The sequence below is a fragment of the Thamnophis elegans genome, chromosome 1 (assembly GCF_009769535.1).
Source record: "Thamnophis elegans isolate rThaEle1 chromosome 1, rThaEle1.pri, whole genome shotgun sequence".
In the NCBI taxonomy this organism is placed as follows: domain Eukaryota; kingdom Metazoa; phylum Chordata; class Lepidosauria; order Squamata; family Colubridae; genus Thamnophis; species Thamnophis elegans.
The window spans coordinates 53,365,308-53,379,770 of NC_045541.1; the positions used below are offsets into that span (position 1 = coordinate 53,365,308).

The 14,463-nt window shown below is 41.1% G+C and overlaps 1 protein-coding gene across 1 annotated transcript in view; it reads right to left on the minus strand.

Moving 5' to 3' along the window:
- PDIA5 (protein disulfide isomerase family A member 5) overlaps positions 1 to 14,463 on the minus strand; it is a 280,958-nt gene that overhangs the window by 37,786 nt on the left and 228,709 nt on the right. Inside the window, exon 15 of the mRNA XM_032217106.1 lies at positions 425 to 495. Within this exon, the coding sequence (XP_032072997.1) occupies positions 425 to 495 (71 nt within the window). The remainder of the gene's footprint in view (positions 1 to 424; positions 496 to 14,463) is intronic.

Sequence of the window (14,463 nt, forward strand, 5' to 3'; positions counted from 1 at the left end):
ATCTACATTATGTGTTAGAAGACCATTCTCAGAAAATAATTGAGCCTTTTCCACAATCTGAATCTAGCCAAGCAATATTCTCAATCTAACAACCAGTCTCATCTTAAAACTGAAAAACAGTAGGCCTTTTTTAATAATAGAACGAGTGGTAACACTCACAAGAAGCTGTTCTCGGGGATTTCTTACATGTTTATGTTTCTTTTTGTTAAATCCTATACAAAGAGATTAAACTGCACTTCACCCCAAGTTGAGATTGCCTCAAGACAAAATACCCCCTTCTCCACTAACCCCATTTCACTGGAAGAAATCAAGAAGAAGGGCAAAGTGGGAAAGTATTCATATGTTTCTGAAAGCAGAGAAAGTAAACAATAGACCAAATAAGCTGGAGTTACTATGAAAAAATCCAAAATGACTGCAGAGTTACCTTACGATCTTCTTTAAAGAGTTCTGCTGCTGTTGTGAAATGTGGAATTGAGTTCTTACAATGTGGACACCCTGTGGGATAAAGAAAGATAGCGATAAGCCGCATGCGAAGTGTTTGGCAATAAAAAGTACATATTCACAGCAAGTTCGAAAGCTAAGAAATACCACATTTATCTTCCTATGGATGAGTCAGATGTTTTTATTCATTATTTTTATTAAATTTCACCACAAGGTGACTCTGTGCATAATTATCATACTATTTATATACCATGGTAATATCACTTGTAGCAGCAAATGTATACAAACTCATATCATACTATTCTTACAATTCAGGCCTGTTTACCCAAAACAAGCCAAATAGTGATCCATTTCACAGATCACAAAAATTGTGGAAAGATTTTAATTTGACTTCAGCAGTAGCCAACACCTACCTACATAATTGTCCTATCTTATATCAATGCACAACAAAGCAGACTGGAACAGGAACACTGTTTTATTTACTTTGCATAGTTGTTCTGAGATTAGTTCTATTTTAAGTAAGAAAGAGAGGGAAATAGCACAAAGAGGAAGGAAATAGAAGATAAAAGGAAGAACATTCTGGATGGAAGCATTCGGCAAAAACATAAAACAACTGGACAGGGAAATCTTGTTCCTAAGTATATTTAATGTCTTTAGTATTGTTATTGTTGTTCTTAGTATATTTCATTGTAATATATTTTTTTCAATTGTAAGCCACCCAGAGTCATTGAATGAGATGGGTGGCTCCAGAAAATAAATGAATGAATGAATGAACGAACGAACGAATAAATGATAAGTTCTGTTTGATAAGTTCATCAGACAAGCATTCCTACCTTTTGCCCCAAAATATAATCTTAAAGCTGATCTTCAATACACCCAGTCTGCAGTAAGATCTTCTATTTTCATCTTATGAGATTTTCTTTCTTTTCAATAACTTTTGAATGCAAAGTAACTCTCTTCAATACTGTAACCATGTTTTTATAATCAAGTAAAATTCTGCCTATACCTTGATGTACTGAGAAGTAGAAAGCTGTACCTAAATTTTTGGACAATAGGCAAAGAAGAGTTCTCGTAACATAATGGATAGAATTCACATTTAACCAGGGAATAATTAATTCCCTTTTGCACAGAAGATTTATGTGAGCAAAATGTAAAAAGATCAGAGCTGTTTTAGCGACTATATAAACTGATGTGGGAGAAGATGGAACCCTAAAATCTATAGCATGAAATGGAACTCAACATCTTTCCACAGGCAAATATCTTTTTACAATAAGTCAACATACAGCAAATTTAGTATTAAGGCACTAGAATGAAGTAAATCAGTGGTTAGTTATCCTTGGTTCCATAAAACAAAAGTTTAAATTAGATTTGAGTTCAATTAACATTTCACATTATTCATTCATACATGCATATTAGAGAACCATTGCAGTGTAGTCAGAGGTGGGTTGCTACCGGTTCTCACTGGTTCGGGCGAACCGGTAGTGGAATGTTGACCTGGGTCGCAGAACTGGCAGCAACCCAGGCTGGCCACGCTTCCGAACTGGTTCCCCGGTCACCGCTGTCATTGTCAGCATGTTTTTTTCCCCCTTTTTTAATGTTCTGCACATGCACAGAACTATTTACAGACAACTGCACACAAATGAAGCTAAGTGTGCACAAAGGGAACCGGCAGTAACGCCGGCAGCAACCCATCCCTGAGTGTAGTTCAGCGGTTAAGCTGTAGGACTAGGAGCCAGATTCTAATTTCACCTTTGGCCACAGAAGCTTACCACTGTAGGTGATTCATCTCCTTGTTATGTATGCTACCTGGAGCTCCCACACAAGAGATAGAATATAAATTTCTCTCTCTTGCACATGCCTACATACACACCTATCATTCTTCTCCTTTTCAGGATATATTTGTTAACATATTATTGGAAAATACATATTGCACAGTACTATTTTGGAGACCATGTGAGCTTGCAAGTAGGAATCTAATTAATGACCTTAAGAAGTCCCTCAGGGCTCCAGAAGCAGGCTTCCTGCCCTAGCATCAGCAGCAAACAATCAGATAACAAAACGTAGAGGATTGTTTGCAGCATAGTCTGAGTCTCTGAAATGTGGATAAAAGTATTTTTCAAGAACAGAGTTTTTCCTCCATTCACCCATTACTTAAACTGAATTTCATGATTCAGTCAACAACGTATTCTTGAAGGAAATTAGTGGAAAACTGGTTTTGCAGATCATGTCTAAGTAATTCATAAATAAATTTATAATGAAACCATTGGAGAGATGGAGGAAAATCAATTAGAAGGCAGGAGATTCTAGGCGTATCAGCAGATTAAAAAGCAAATGCATTGCAATACAGAACATAGTCTTTAAACTTTTCTTTCCATTGTCTAATTTCCTAAATTATCATTTTTTCCCTTTTGTTATTTTATTTTACTTAACAAAACCAGGCTCTATTATTCTAATTGTTAAATATTTTCTCATTTTTCTACTGCCAAGACCTTAATAAACTTTTACATAGTCCTTTCCAATATTCAGTCCAGTGCTTAAAAGCCTGTCCCTCGGATTTCAGGTCTAAACTGAAGAGATATGAGGCTTTTTAAAATTATTCTTTCAGGCTGCATTGTTATATGAATTGGAATCAATGAAGAATTGCTTTTTATTATTTCATTAACTGAACTGGTAGAACTTTAAAGTGGAACTAGGATAAAATATTAATGAAAAATCAAATTGCTAACTTTGCTTTGAATTTAGGCACCTAAATCTAATAAATCCAATAAATAGTTGTCGATATCATATCTAGTACTTTCCCTGATAATTCACACCATACTGTTCTTTTAAGACTTGTGCTACAATTCACTGTTCAAATTGTACTCTTTGCTTGCTAGCAATTGATATGTACCTTTTATTTATAGACTGTCTCCCTCAACAGGAATTGAGAGATGAGGGTTATACACCTTCCATAATCCATCCAAACTACTCAACTAATTAGCAAGGAACCAAATGGAGGAAAATGGATTGATGCAATTCTCCTTTCCCCCCATGGTTTTAACTTGAGTGGAAGAAAAGCCATTGGATAAAAAAACAATTAGAAAGACTTTGTGGAACATCCTAATAGTATCCTAATAGTACCTCTGAGCCACAGATAAACTAAATTGTATATTGCCTGGAATAGGTAGAGCTACTAATTGGATAATTTATATATTGCTCAGGAAATGTACAAAATGCAAGCAACAGAAGCACATCTTCCAAGGTCTTTTAAAGAAAACATTTTTGTTGTTCAGATGCTCAGCTGTTTCTGAATCTTTATGACCCAATAAACATCATTTCACCAAGACCGTCTGTCAGCAATGGCTTCTTTGAGTTCTTGTAAACTTATGTTCATAGCACCAGTAATTGCTTTTAGTCATCTGTTATCAGCTTTAGGATTGGTTGCCTTTGATCATTCCAATCATTATAATCTTGCCTTCACATTATGGGCCATGATATCTAAGCTTTAACTTCAGCAAGTATCATGCACAATTGTCTCATCTACAGGATATGTGAGGAACATTCCTGATGATAGGCTGCCATCTATATTATATTATTTCTGTAAACTTTTCTTAACCCTCAGATGTTAAGAAACAAGGAAAAAATTTTTTTTAATGGAGCCTTATTTAACTGCAGTAAGAACACAGCCAGTATGCACCGCTATCATGATTCTACCTTTAACTTTCAGAAGAAAGGAAAATTGGCTGGAATTGAAAAATTGCATCCATCCATCTCTCTTTCTCCCTCCCTCCTCCACCTTTCTCACACACAAACCTGCTGTCAGTTCTTTTGTGGCCTTTCCACTACACATTTTCTTTCCTCTTCATTGAACTCATTGATTCAAGAGCAATAGTATTAACTCCTCAGAGCACATATTTTAATCCAGAGATTTTCTTCAATGTTTTAGGTGAAAAATAAACATTTTATCATTCAAGAGCTCCTAGCCACAGCATTAAAAGCTAGTGAGCATTAATTGAATTTTGGATATACTTCCGAACAGGAAGATGTGAATCCTGTGCTGAACTCTCAAGGAGCAAGAAGTTATCAGAAAATAACTAAGAAGAATCACATCATTGGACTAATTGAACTTTATCTATTACAATTACCAAGTGCAACAAATGGGAAGAAACTCAATTTAATAATTTACTTTTTTAAAAGTTCAGGCAAGCTCAGAATCCATTACAGATGCAATTTCCATTCCTTCAACAGCAGATACCATTTTCACAAGCCTTCATCCAATATCACATTTTAAACAATGTTTTTATTTGCCTTCTCCAAAAACAAAAAAGTCTTCAAAGTAATATTCTTAAATGTCTCTATCAATTTAATATGTAGACCATTTCAATATTTTTAAGAGCACAAGCTCTGACAATATAGTAGGTGAATCTCCTGCCCAAAGAAAATTAGCTTTGGAGTGTTTGGTGCTGTTTATGAAGGCTGATTTCTGATCTTCTATGACTAAATCCTCATGCAAGCAAATTATTCATACTAAGTACTTAAACATGTACAAGCATTGAGCAAGGGAACACATATAAATACAATCAGGCACACCATTTTAATTCTATGGTTGCATGAAATTTCAGTGGCTTTACAGCTATGTAAAATATAAACAGCAAACACAGAGGGGACCGTATATGCAACATTTCAGCACAAATGGCAGTATTCATGAATAAATATAAGCGGCTCTTATGTCTGGAGATAAAAACTGGCACAATGGGAGACTGGATATTATGAAGATTACTTTTATAGTTTCAGTTCTCCGTGTGAAATGCACTAGCACTATATTTTTATGGATGATTTGCAAAGAAAAATTGAATTTCATATAGCTATGACATAATCCTCTTTGAACCAATGAGTCTTAAACTTGCAGGTTTAATCACAGTCTAAACAACGAATTTAAGAACTAAAATCTGAATGAGGGACTGTTTGGGATCTGGGCACAGCAAATATATTAATGCTAGAAGTACTAGAGTCTAGTACTTCTAGCATTAGTTATAGGGAGACAAGTAAGCCTTCTAAATCCAAGATTAATTTTTGAACGGAAAACAGATGGGAAGGAAAAAAAGCCCCATCCATTCCCTATCTGATGTGACTTTGAGTCTGATTTTTTGCACTCTTTTCTTGGATCTTGGTTAAAACCCATGGTTCTAGAGCTTCAATCTTTTAGGTACAGTTGTCCAAGATGTCACCTATATTTTTATAGTTTTCTTCCCATTGTTTAGCTTACAGGTCTTTTGGGTATGTCTGAAAAGATATGATGTGTTTATTTTTATTTATTTATTTTATTCATTTATATCCTGCCTTTATTGGAATATCATCTTGGAGGGTTAAGAGGGTAGCCTGTCACATAGCATCTAATTTCTGATAATTTTTTGATAGAACATTCAGGATCTCAAATTAAGACCATATTTACCAAAACCAAAACAGAACAAAACAACTCTAACCTTAGGAATTATAACACATGCAACATTTGGTGCAATGAATACATATTTTTCTCATACCAATTTTTCCTTATTGCTGACAAACGACCAAAATATGAAGACTTGTAATTCTGTTTTCTCTATTTACTCCTCCTTATTGAGTGTAAAACTAATTATCGAACTTCGATAATGCTATACTATGTCTTTCCCCTCCATGTTTCATAAGCACCATATCTCCTTTTTTCATCTTTTACATTTTAAAATCAATATGGTAGTTCTTATGCATATTAAACTATAGTAAATTGTATTTATCATGGAGGAAATTACAATTATGTAAAATAAATGTGTAAAGCTCTTGGAATATGCACTACCAATTTCATGTCATTTCTGAATTGGAGTAAGATTTGGGTTAATAAATAATAAATCCTCAAGTTTAGAACTAAGAAATTTCTGCAGTTGTGCAATATATTTATTGTTGTAGGTTCTGACCAATTGAAATCCAATATACCCAATATTATAAGGACAGGCTGATTATTTGAACAAGGAAGGTTGTACTTTATATTTTAAAAAATACTGCCAATATTTTAATCTGAAATATGCTTCCTGGAAAACAAACAAAACATGAGAAAACATAAAGCCCATCTCAAGTAATTATCAGACAATAAATTGCTGAGTATATATTCAATTCCAAGCATCTACAAGATATGTATAACATAACATAGATAAATGCCTTCAGTACTGTGTGCATGTATGTGTGAGGCCTATAGGTGCATGAACAATAGATGTATTTTATTCAGAACATCTTAGGCTGTTCTGCTCTCCAAGTCACTCACTCTCTATTATAAAAAATAGTAATTCACAAAAGATGCAATTTTCTAAATCCCATCTAAGTCATTCACTTCCTTTCCACAAATCCCTTTCATGCAGCCTGATTTGGAAGAAAAGCTATTAGATTGTTATCTACTGTGAAAGGAACATACATGGTACAGCAACTACCAAGATATTTTCCATCTTCTTACTTTGTTTGGAAACAAGACTCTGTCACAGGAGCTATCAAAACATGAAGTATGCTTATTCTAAGTGCTCCCAGAGTTCAGAAAGGGCACAGTGGGAACTGTATTAACAGCTCTGGCGCAGACTTGCTATTTAAAATGTTTTATTTTCATACTTTAATAAATGGCAAAAACCAAGATCTTAAATCTAGATTCTGCTCCATAGTGGTCACACTGAAGACAATTACTGCTATGAAAGGGATATCTTCGTGAACAGGACTTGAGTTCTACATAATCTAAGAGTGAAGACAAACTAGGTCTCAGGCGGGAGTCACCAAGATTCAGAATCAATAATCTGAAACAGGCAAGAAGATAATCGGACGGTGCAGCTTATGCCTGAAAGAAGAATAGTGTAAACATGGAACAGGTGCATTCCTGTCTCAATGTTAACAAAAGCTTGATTAAGAGTTCATTGACCTGAAAGGGTGACGCCTAAAAAGACTTAGAATGAGATCCCAAAGTTCAGACAAATAAAACAACCTCTATATATTTTATTTTTCTTCTTCTCCGCAATAAAGAACTTCTCTAACAATATTGAGTTCTTAAAAGTTTCTACTGTTAATTAGCTTCTGAATGCAGAGAACCTCTGGAAACATAAAGATTTAGAGTTATGGCTGGCCTGAGGCCTGACAGAATTTAAAGCAATATGTTAAAGCTCAGTGGCATTAAACTTGGTGGCCTTATAATTAGGCAGAATATGCTAATGTAGAAGCATATTATTCAATGGAAAATTATATCCTTCCCTAGCAAATTGTTAAAACGAATGCCGAAGAGAGACATTCACGTAACCACATACGAAAGGCAATCTTTTTAGCAATGAAAGCTGATCCAAAATTTTAGTAAAGATTTATAAAAGAAATCTTGTTATATAGAAGTTAGAACCTTTGGCCAATGTTCCTTTAGATTTTACCATCACAGTTCAAAAGCACATCTTTCTATATACATTACCTGCTTTGCTACTTCTGAAGCTCATTCAGCTGACACATAACTTGGAGTAAGAGTAATATTTAAGAAAAGTAGCTCCCATAGAATAAATAAATATGTTTGGACAAAAGGAATGAGGGACAAATGAGAAGAAAACCACTTCACAGATACCTTGGTGTCTCTTTCACCCAACAGTAATTAAAGTGCTCAATGGAAATGCGGGTTTTGCCCAGAATCAGAAGAAATTAGTCAAAAGCAGACCATTGTATACTTAAGGATTATTACAAAGTTTCAGGGATTGCCTGAAATAATTAGATATGGGCCCCATGAAAAAATCCATTTCACATCAGCCAGGTGAATTATCTGAAGGTAAAGGCTCCTCTGGGAAATATAATTTGTTGCAAAGCCCTATTTATTTTAGCCTGTTTGATAATTAATGAGATATTTGATAGGCATGTTGCTTTCAAATTAAATTGAATCATACTCTATTACCAAAATATGACTATATGGACTATTGGACTATTTAAGATGCATGGCAATATAAGCTGCTGCTCTTTAGAACAAAAAAGCAAAAACATTAGACTTAAATACTATTTTTCATTATTTTTATAAGACACTTGAATTAAAAAATCAGTATGTCCTCCAATTTCAGTTCATTGATTCTTTGATTAATGGTGTAAAGGGTAAGAAAGATGACCTTGATGGAGAAATAGAGATTCTGTTGTCAAGGAAACAAGGACTAAAACATTTTTTAAAATTCAGAACATTCAGATAATGCTTGGAAGCATTCTTACATAACCTTTCATGGATTGGCACAGTCCATCATATATTTTGCCATCTTTTCATGAAAGACTTTGACTAATGCTTTACTGAACTCAAGATACAGTATGCCTGTGGTATTCCTATGGTATGGAAGTCAACCTGATTTTTTTAATAAAAAAATCGGATTCGTTTGGCATGACTTATTTTTAATAAATTCATACTAGGTTTCAATATGCATGTAATTGTTTTTTCTAAGAATTTGTGAACCAGCAGCCTAATAATCCATTTTTTATTTTGTCTGGCATCAACATGAAATAAAGACCAATTTTCTTGGTAAAACAGCCGATTAGAATTCATTAGAAGACTTGTTTAGCATGGATTAAAACAAGACAGAGAACTAAGATTTCTTATTACATATTATGAAAGAATGTCTCATCATACCCAACCAATTGCCTTATTTATCAGTACTATAGGTAATTCTCCCTGTCTCTTTCTCCCTCCTTTTAGAATTTGAAATCCCCTTTCTCCCCTCCCCGATTGTGTGTTTATAAAATATTTCTTTGCCAAAGTGATAATCAACAGAATTACAATGTCAAGATTAAGGGAAGTAATCATTCCTCTATATTCTGCTTGGTTAGACCACATAAAAATATTGTATACAGTTCTGTACACTTATTTTAGGAAGAACATTGACAAATTGATCCATGCATAGAGGACAGCAACAGAGATTAAAGGGCGCCTGAAGGGGAAAAATATAGATATGATTTGCCTAGAACAGTGGGTCTCAACCTTCCTAATGCTGTGACCCTTTAATACAGTTCCTCATGTTGTGGTGACTCCCAACCATAAAATTATTTTTTGTTTTCTGTATTTTTTTGAAAATACGTGTTTTCTGATGGTCTTAGGTGACCCCTGTGAAAGGGTCATTCGACCCCCAAAGGGGTCCCAACCCACAGGTTGAGAACCACTGGCCTAGAATATAGAAAACCACTGGAAAATTATTAGTTACCTTCTATTAGCTAAAGGGCTATTAAATAGAAGACAGGGTAGACTTGTTTAGTGTTACTTCAGAGTGCATGATAAAAAAAGACCGTTGGCTTACCTGAACGGTCGTTCTCAGGGCACTGCGAAGAGAGTCCAAATGCTGGGTTAACACAGCCTATCTGCCCTTGGACTGAGTGATGTTTTTGTTGACCACGCCTCCCTTTGCCTGCACATGCTCAGTTCGAAAACGAAGGCACCGTCCTGTAATCATTACAGTCAATACAGCCACATCGTTCAATATACAAACACCCGGGTGGGTTTGGACTCTCTTCGCAGTGCCCTGAGAACGACCGTTCAGGTAAGCCAACGGTCTTTCTCCAGTACACTGCTCAGAGAGTCCAAATGCTGGGACATGCCCAAGCTATTGAGTCCCAGGGTGGGGAAGCGCCGAAGCCTCTGGCATTTCAGCCACTCTTTGTAATACTCTTCTGCCAAAGGAGGCTTCGGCTGAGGCAAAGGTGTCAATCTTATAGTTTCTAATAAAGGCCGTGGGGGAAGCCCAGGTGGCTGCTCTACAAATGTCTAGGATAGAGGCCTGGGTTGCCCAGGCTGCAGACGTTGCAGCGCTCCTGGTGGAGTGAGCGGTGACCCGTCCCGGAGCCGTCTTGCCCTGGTGTTCATATGCCAGTTTGATGCAAGCACGCAGCCAACATCCCACAGTGTGAGAGGAGACCTTGCGGCCCAGGGACGCAGGGAGGAAGGAGACAAAGAATGCCTCTGACTGGCGGTAGTCCTTTGTTCTCTTTACATACGTGCGCACGGCCCGTCTCATGTCCAGCTTGTGGCACTCACGCTCCTTAGGGTGAGAAGGATGGGGACAGAAGTTGGGCAAAATAAGCTCTTGAGTCCTGTGAAACAGAGAGTTAATTTTCGGAGCAAATGACGGATCAAGTCTCAATATTACTCTGTCCGGGTGAACTACGCACAAATCCTCCCTGACAGAGAGCGCAGCAAGCTCAGAAACCCTGCGAGCGGATGTAATGGCCACCAGGAAAGCGGTCTTGATGGTGAGGTGGCGGAGACTGGTCTTTTTCAAAGGTTCAAATGGGGCTTTGGTCAGGGCCTTAAGCACAAATGGAAGATCCCATGATGGATACCGGTGAACAGCTGGAGGGCTGATGTTCGCTGCTCCCTTGAGAAAACTCTTGATCTGAGGGAGCTGACTCAGCGAGCGAGAGGCGCCCTTTGCCAGGATGGTAGACAACGCTGCAACCTGGCGTCTGAGGGTGCTGACTGCAAGGCCTTTATCCAGACCCTCTTGCAAAAAGTCTAGGGTCTGAGGAATTGAGGCTGAGGAGGCCACTATGTTCTTAGTCTTGCACCATTGTGAGAAGGCGGCCCAGGTGGCATTGTAGATTCTAGTCGTAGAGGGCTTCCTGGACGCTTGGATTGTTCGAATGACCTGGTCAGAGAATTTTTGCTTTCTCAGGAGCTCCCCCTCAAGTGCCAAACGGCTAGCTGCAGCCACTGGGGCTCCGGATGGGTGATGGCCCCCTGGCTGAGGGCAATCTTGTCCCGGGGGATCCTCCAAGGTCTTTGAACTGAGAGGCTGACCAGGTCTGCATACCAGGGCCTTCTGGGCCAGAAGGGAGCCACCAGAATGAGGCCTGCCTTTTCGGTCAGGAGTTTGTTCACCACTTGAGGGATGAGCGGAAGTGGAGGGAAGGCATACAGAAGTCCCTGAGGCCACGCTGACCTCAGAGCATTTGTTCCCTCTGCCTGGGGCGAGCGGTAGCGACTGAAGAAGCGTGGGAGCTGTGTGTTGTTGTGTGTGCCAAACAGGTCTACCTGTGGCTTGCCGAATCTCCTCACGATCTGCTGGAACAGGTCCGGGTGCAGGCGCCACTCCGAGTGGTCGATGCGTTGGCGGCTCAGCCAGTCTGCTTCCTGGTTGCTTACGCCGGAGATGTGATCTGCACTGAGAGAAGCCAGATGATGTTCCGCCCACCTGCCCAGCGCTTCCGCCTTGAGCATGAGGGCCTTTGACCGAGTGCCCCCTTGCCGGTTTATGTGCGCTTTTGTCGCCACATTGTCTGTCATCAACAGTACATGAGCCCCTCTTACTAGAGATGCAAACTTTCTCAGCGCTAGGCGAGCTGCCCTCAGTTCCAGCCAATTGATGCTGTGGGCGGCCTCCCTCTGAGTCCATCGGCCTTGGGCTAGGTGGCCCTGACAGTGGGCGCCCCACCCCAGGAGGCTGGCATCCGTGGTGACAACTAGTCTCTCCGGCTCCTTGAACAAGCAGCCCTTCCTGACTGCCTTGGACCTCCACCATGCCAGAGACCGGATCACCTTTCGTGGGAGCCGAACCCGCTTGAGTGAGTTGCTGTTCTTGGCCCTCTGCATTGGCAGCAGAAACCACTGCAGCTCCCTGGCGTGAAGACGAGCCCAGGGAACCACCCCCAGGCACGAGATCATTATCCCCAGGAGCTGGGACAGCTGAATGATGGGTACCAACCTGGCAAGGCTGCAGTGCTTCACTCTGCGTCTCAGGTTGGACAGCCGGTCTGGCGAAAGAAATACCTGTCAGGAGGTGGAGTTGATGACCGCACCCAGGTGCTGTATACAGGTGGATGGTCGGAACTGACTCTTCTCCATGTTGACAGAGAAGCCATGGTACTGCAGGGTCTGCACAGTTAGAGAAACATCGCGGTGTGCCTGCTTGGTGGTGAGAGAGTGAATGATTATGTCGTCTAAATAACATTCCAGATGAACCGGATGGTTGCGGAGATGAGCCGCTAGCACTGCCAGAATTTTGGTGAATGTTCTGGGCGCAGATGATAGCCCGAAGGGAAGAGCCCTGTACTGGAAATGCTCCCCTTCCGCATAGAACCTCAGGAACCGCCTGTGTGCCACATGGATGGGGACATGCAGGTAGGCCTCTTTGAGATCTATTGATGTCAATAGGTCCCCCTCCCTCACACAGTCCAGGATGGAGTGGAATGACTGCATCTTGAACCTCTTGTAAGCCAGATGCTGATTTAGGCTCTTGAGGTCCAAGATGGCCCTCCACCCCCCTGAACTCTTGCGCACTAGGAAGAGGATCAAATAGAAGCTCCTCCCCTGCTGATCCCTGGGGACTGGCTCTATCGCCTCTATCTCTAGGAGATGGCGGATTTCTGCCCTCATGTGCTCCCTCTTTTCTGGGTTCCTGGGGGTAGGACAGCGGATAAACTTTCTTTGGGGAAAGGATAGGAAGTCCAGGACAAGGCGCTTGCGAATGGTGTTGAGGACCCACTTGTCCGATGTTATCTCCTCCCACCTGTCGGCATACAGCTGTAGCCGACCCCCGATGGGGGGATCCCTGCGACCGTCACTTTCCTTTACGAAAGGGCCGGGATCCACCACTGTTGTTTCCTCCTCCTCGGAATGGTCTCCGAAAGGAAGACTGGGAAAGGTTGGCACGAGCCCCGAAGGATCTGTCTTGGTGCCTATCCCCCCCTGCCTGAAAGGGCCTCTGATAGGAGGAAGGGTGAGAAGATTGCCCTGTTTCCTGGCTCCTGTAGGGTCTCTTACGAAAGGATCCCGCCCCTTTCCGGTCAACCCTTTTAAAGGTTGCCGGAAGGATCTTGCGTTTGTCCTTGGTTTCGGTGACAAACTTGTCCAGGGCCTCTCCAAACAGAAGGCCCCCTTTAAATGGGGCCGATGCCAGCTTCCATTTAGCTTTCATTTCGGCCTGCCAATGCCTGAGCCATAGAAGGCGGCGGGAGGTGATATTGGAAGCTAGAGCTCTGGAAGAGAATTTTGCTGCTGTCAAGGTGGCATCCGCCGAATACTCGACAGCGGTAATAATCTTGGTTAGCTCATGGCGCCACCTAGATTTCCTGGGCGGGGGTCTGGACCTGAGTTGGCGCAGCCAGAATAGGGTGGCCCTAATAAAAAAGGAGGCAGAGGTGGATGCCTTGATGGCCCAGGCAGACGCCATGTGTGTCTTTTGACATGCCTTTTCTGACCTCTTATCTTCTGCCTTAAGTCCCTCTAGGAGCTCAGCCGGCAGGTTGGAATTGGAAGTCAGAGACACGACTGGGGCATCTACTTCCGGGAATTTGAGGATTTCCTCCATTTTATCTTCTACTGCATATAGAGTTCTATCCCCCCCACTGGGGTTGGTCAGGGTGCCCGGCTATAGCCACTGGCGCTGCACCGCGTCCATAAATAGGTCTGGCACAGGAATAACCTCGGGAGTCTCTACCGTCTCTTTGAACAACCCATGCTTAAGATCCTTGGAAGTGGAAGCCTGAGAGGCCTCAGGTCTCGAAGTGGGGCCTAACTCTGTGGCCGTCATGGCTTTGTGTAAGATAGACTTGAATAATGACGGCTGAAACAGGCCAGTGAATTTTGGCTTGTCAGGGGCAGGGTTCTCATCCTCGGAAAGGACGAAGATCTCCCCTTCTTCTTGCTCAGAACTTGAAAGCCCAGAGTGGGAAGGGCTTGAAGATGGGGAGGAGGATGCAGGCTCCTTAGAAGTGGAGGCCCTAGGTTTGCGTTTTTCCTTTGGGGCCTTGCCCTTGCGAGAGCCTTTGCGCTTAATGCCCTCAGCTATCCCTTGGGAGATGGCTAAGGAAATTACCTCCCTCATTTCATCGGAAAGAGCAGGGCTTTTTCCCCTTTTTCTCTTTTGTTTAGTGGGCCTGCGCTGGCTAGGCCTGCCTGAGCTGGGTCCACCCCTCCCAAGGGGGGAGTTCTGGACAGAATCTCGTTCCTCTCCAATGGAGGAGCTAGGGGAGTCGGGGTACCCCCAAGATGCTTCAGGAGATGGATCCCTAGATGCATAGTTATTCCCAAACAAGAATTCACTTTCC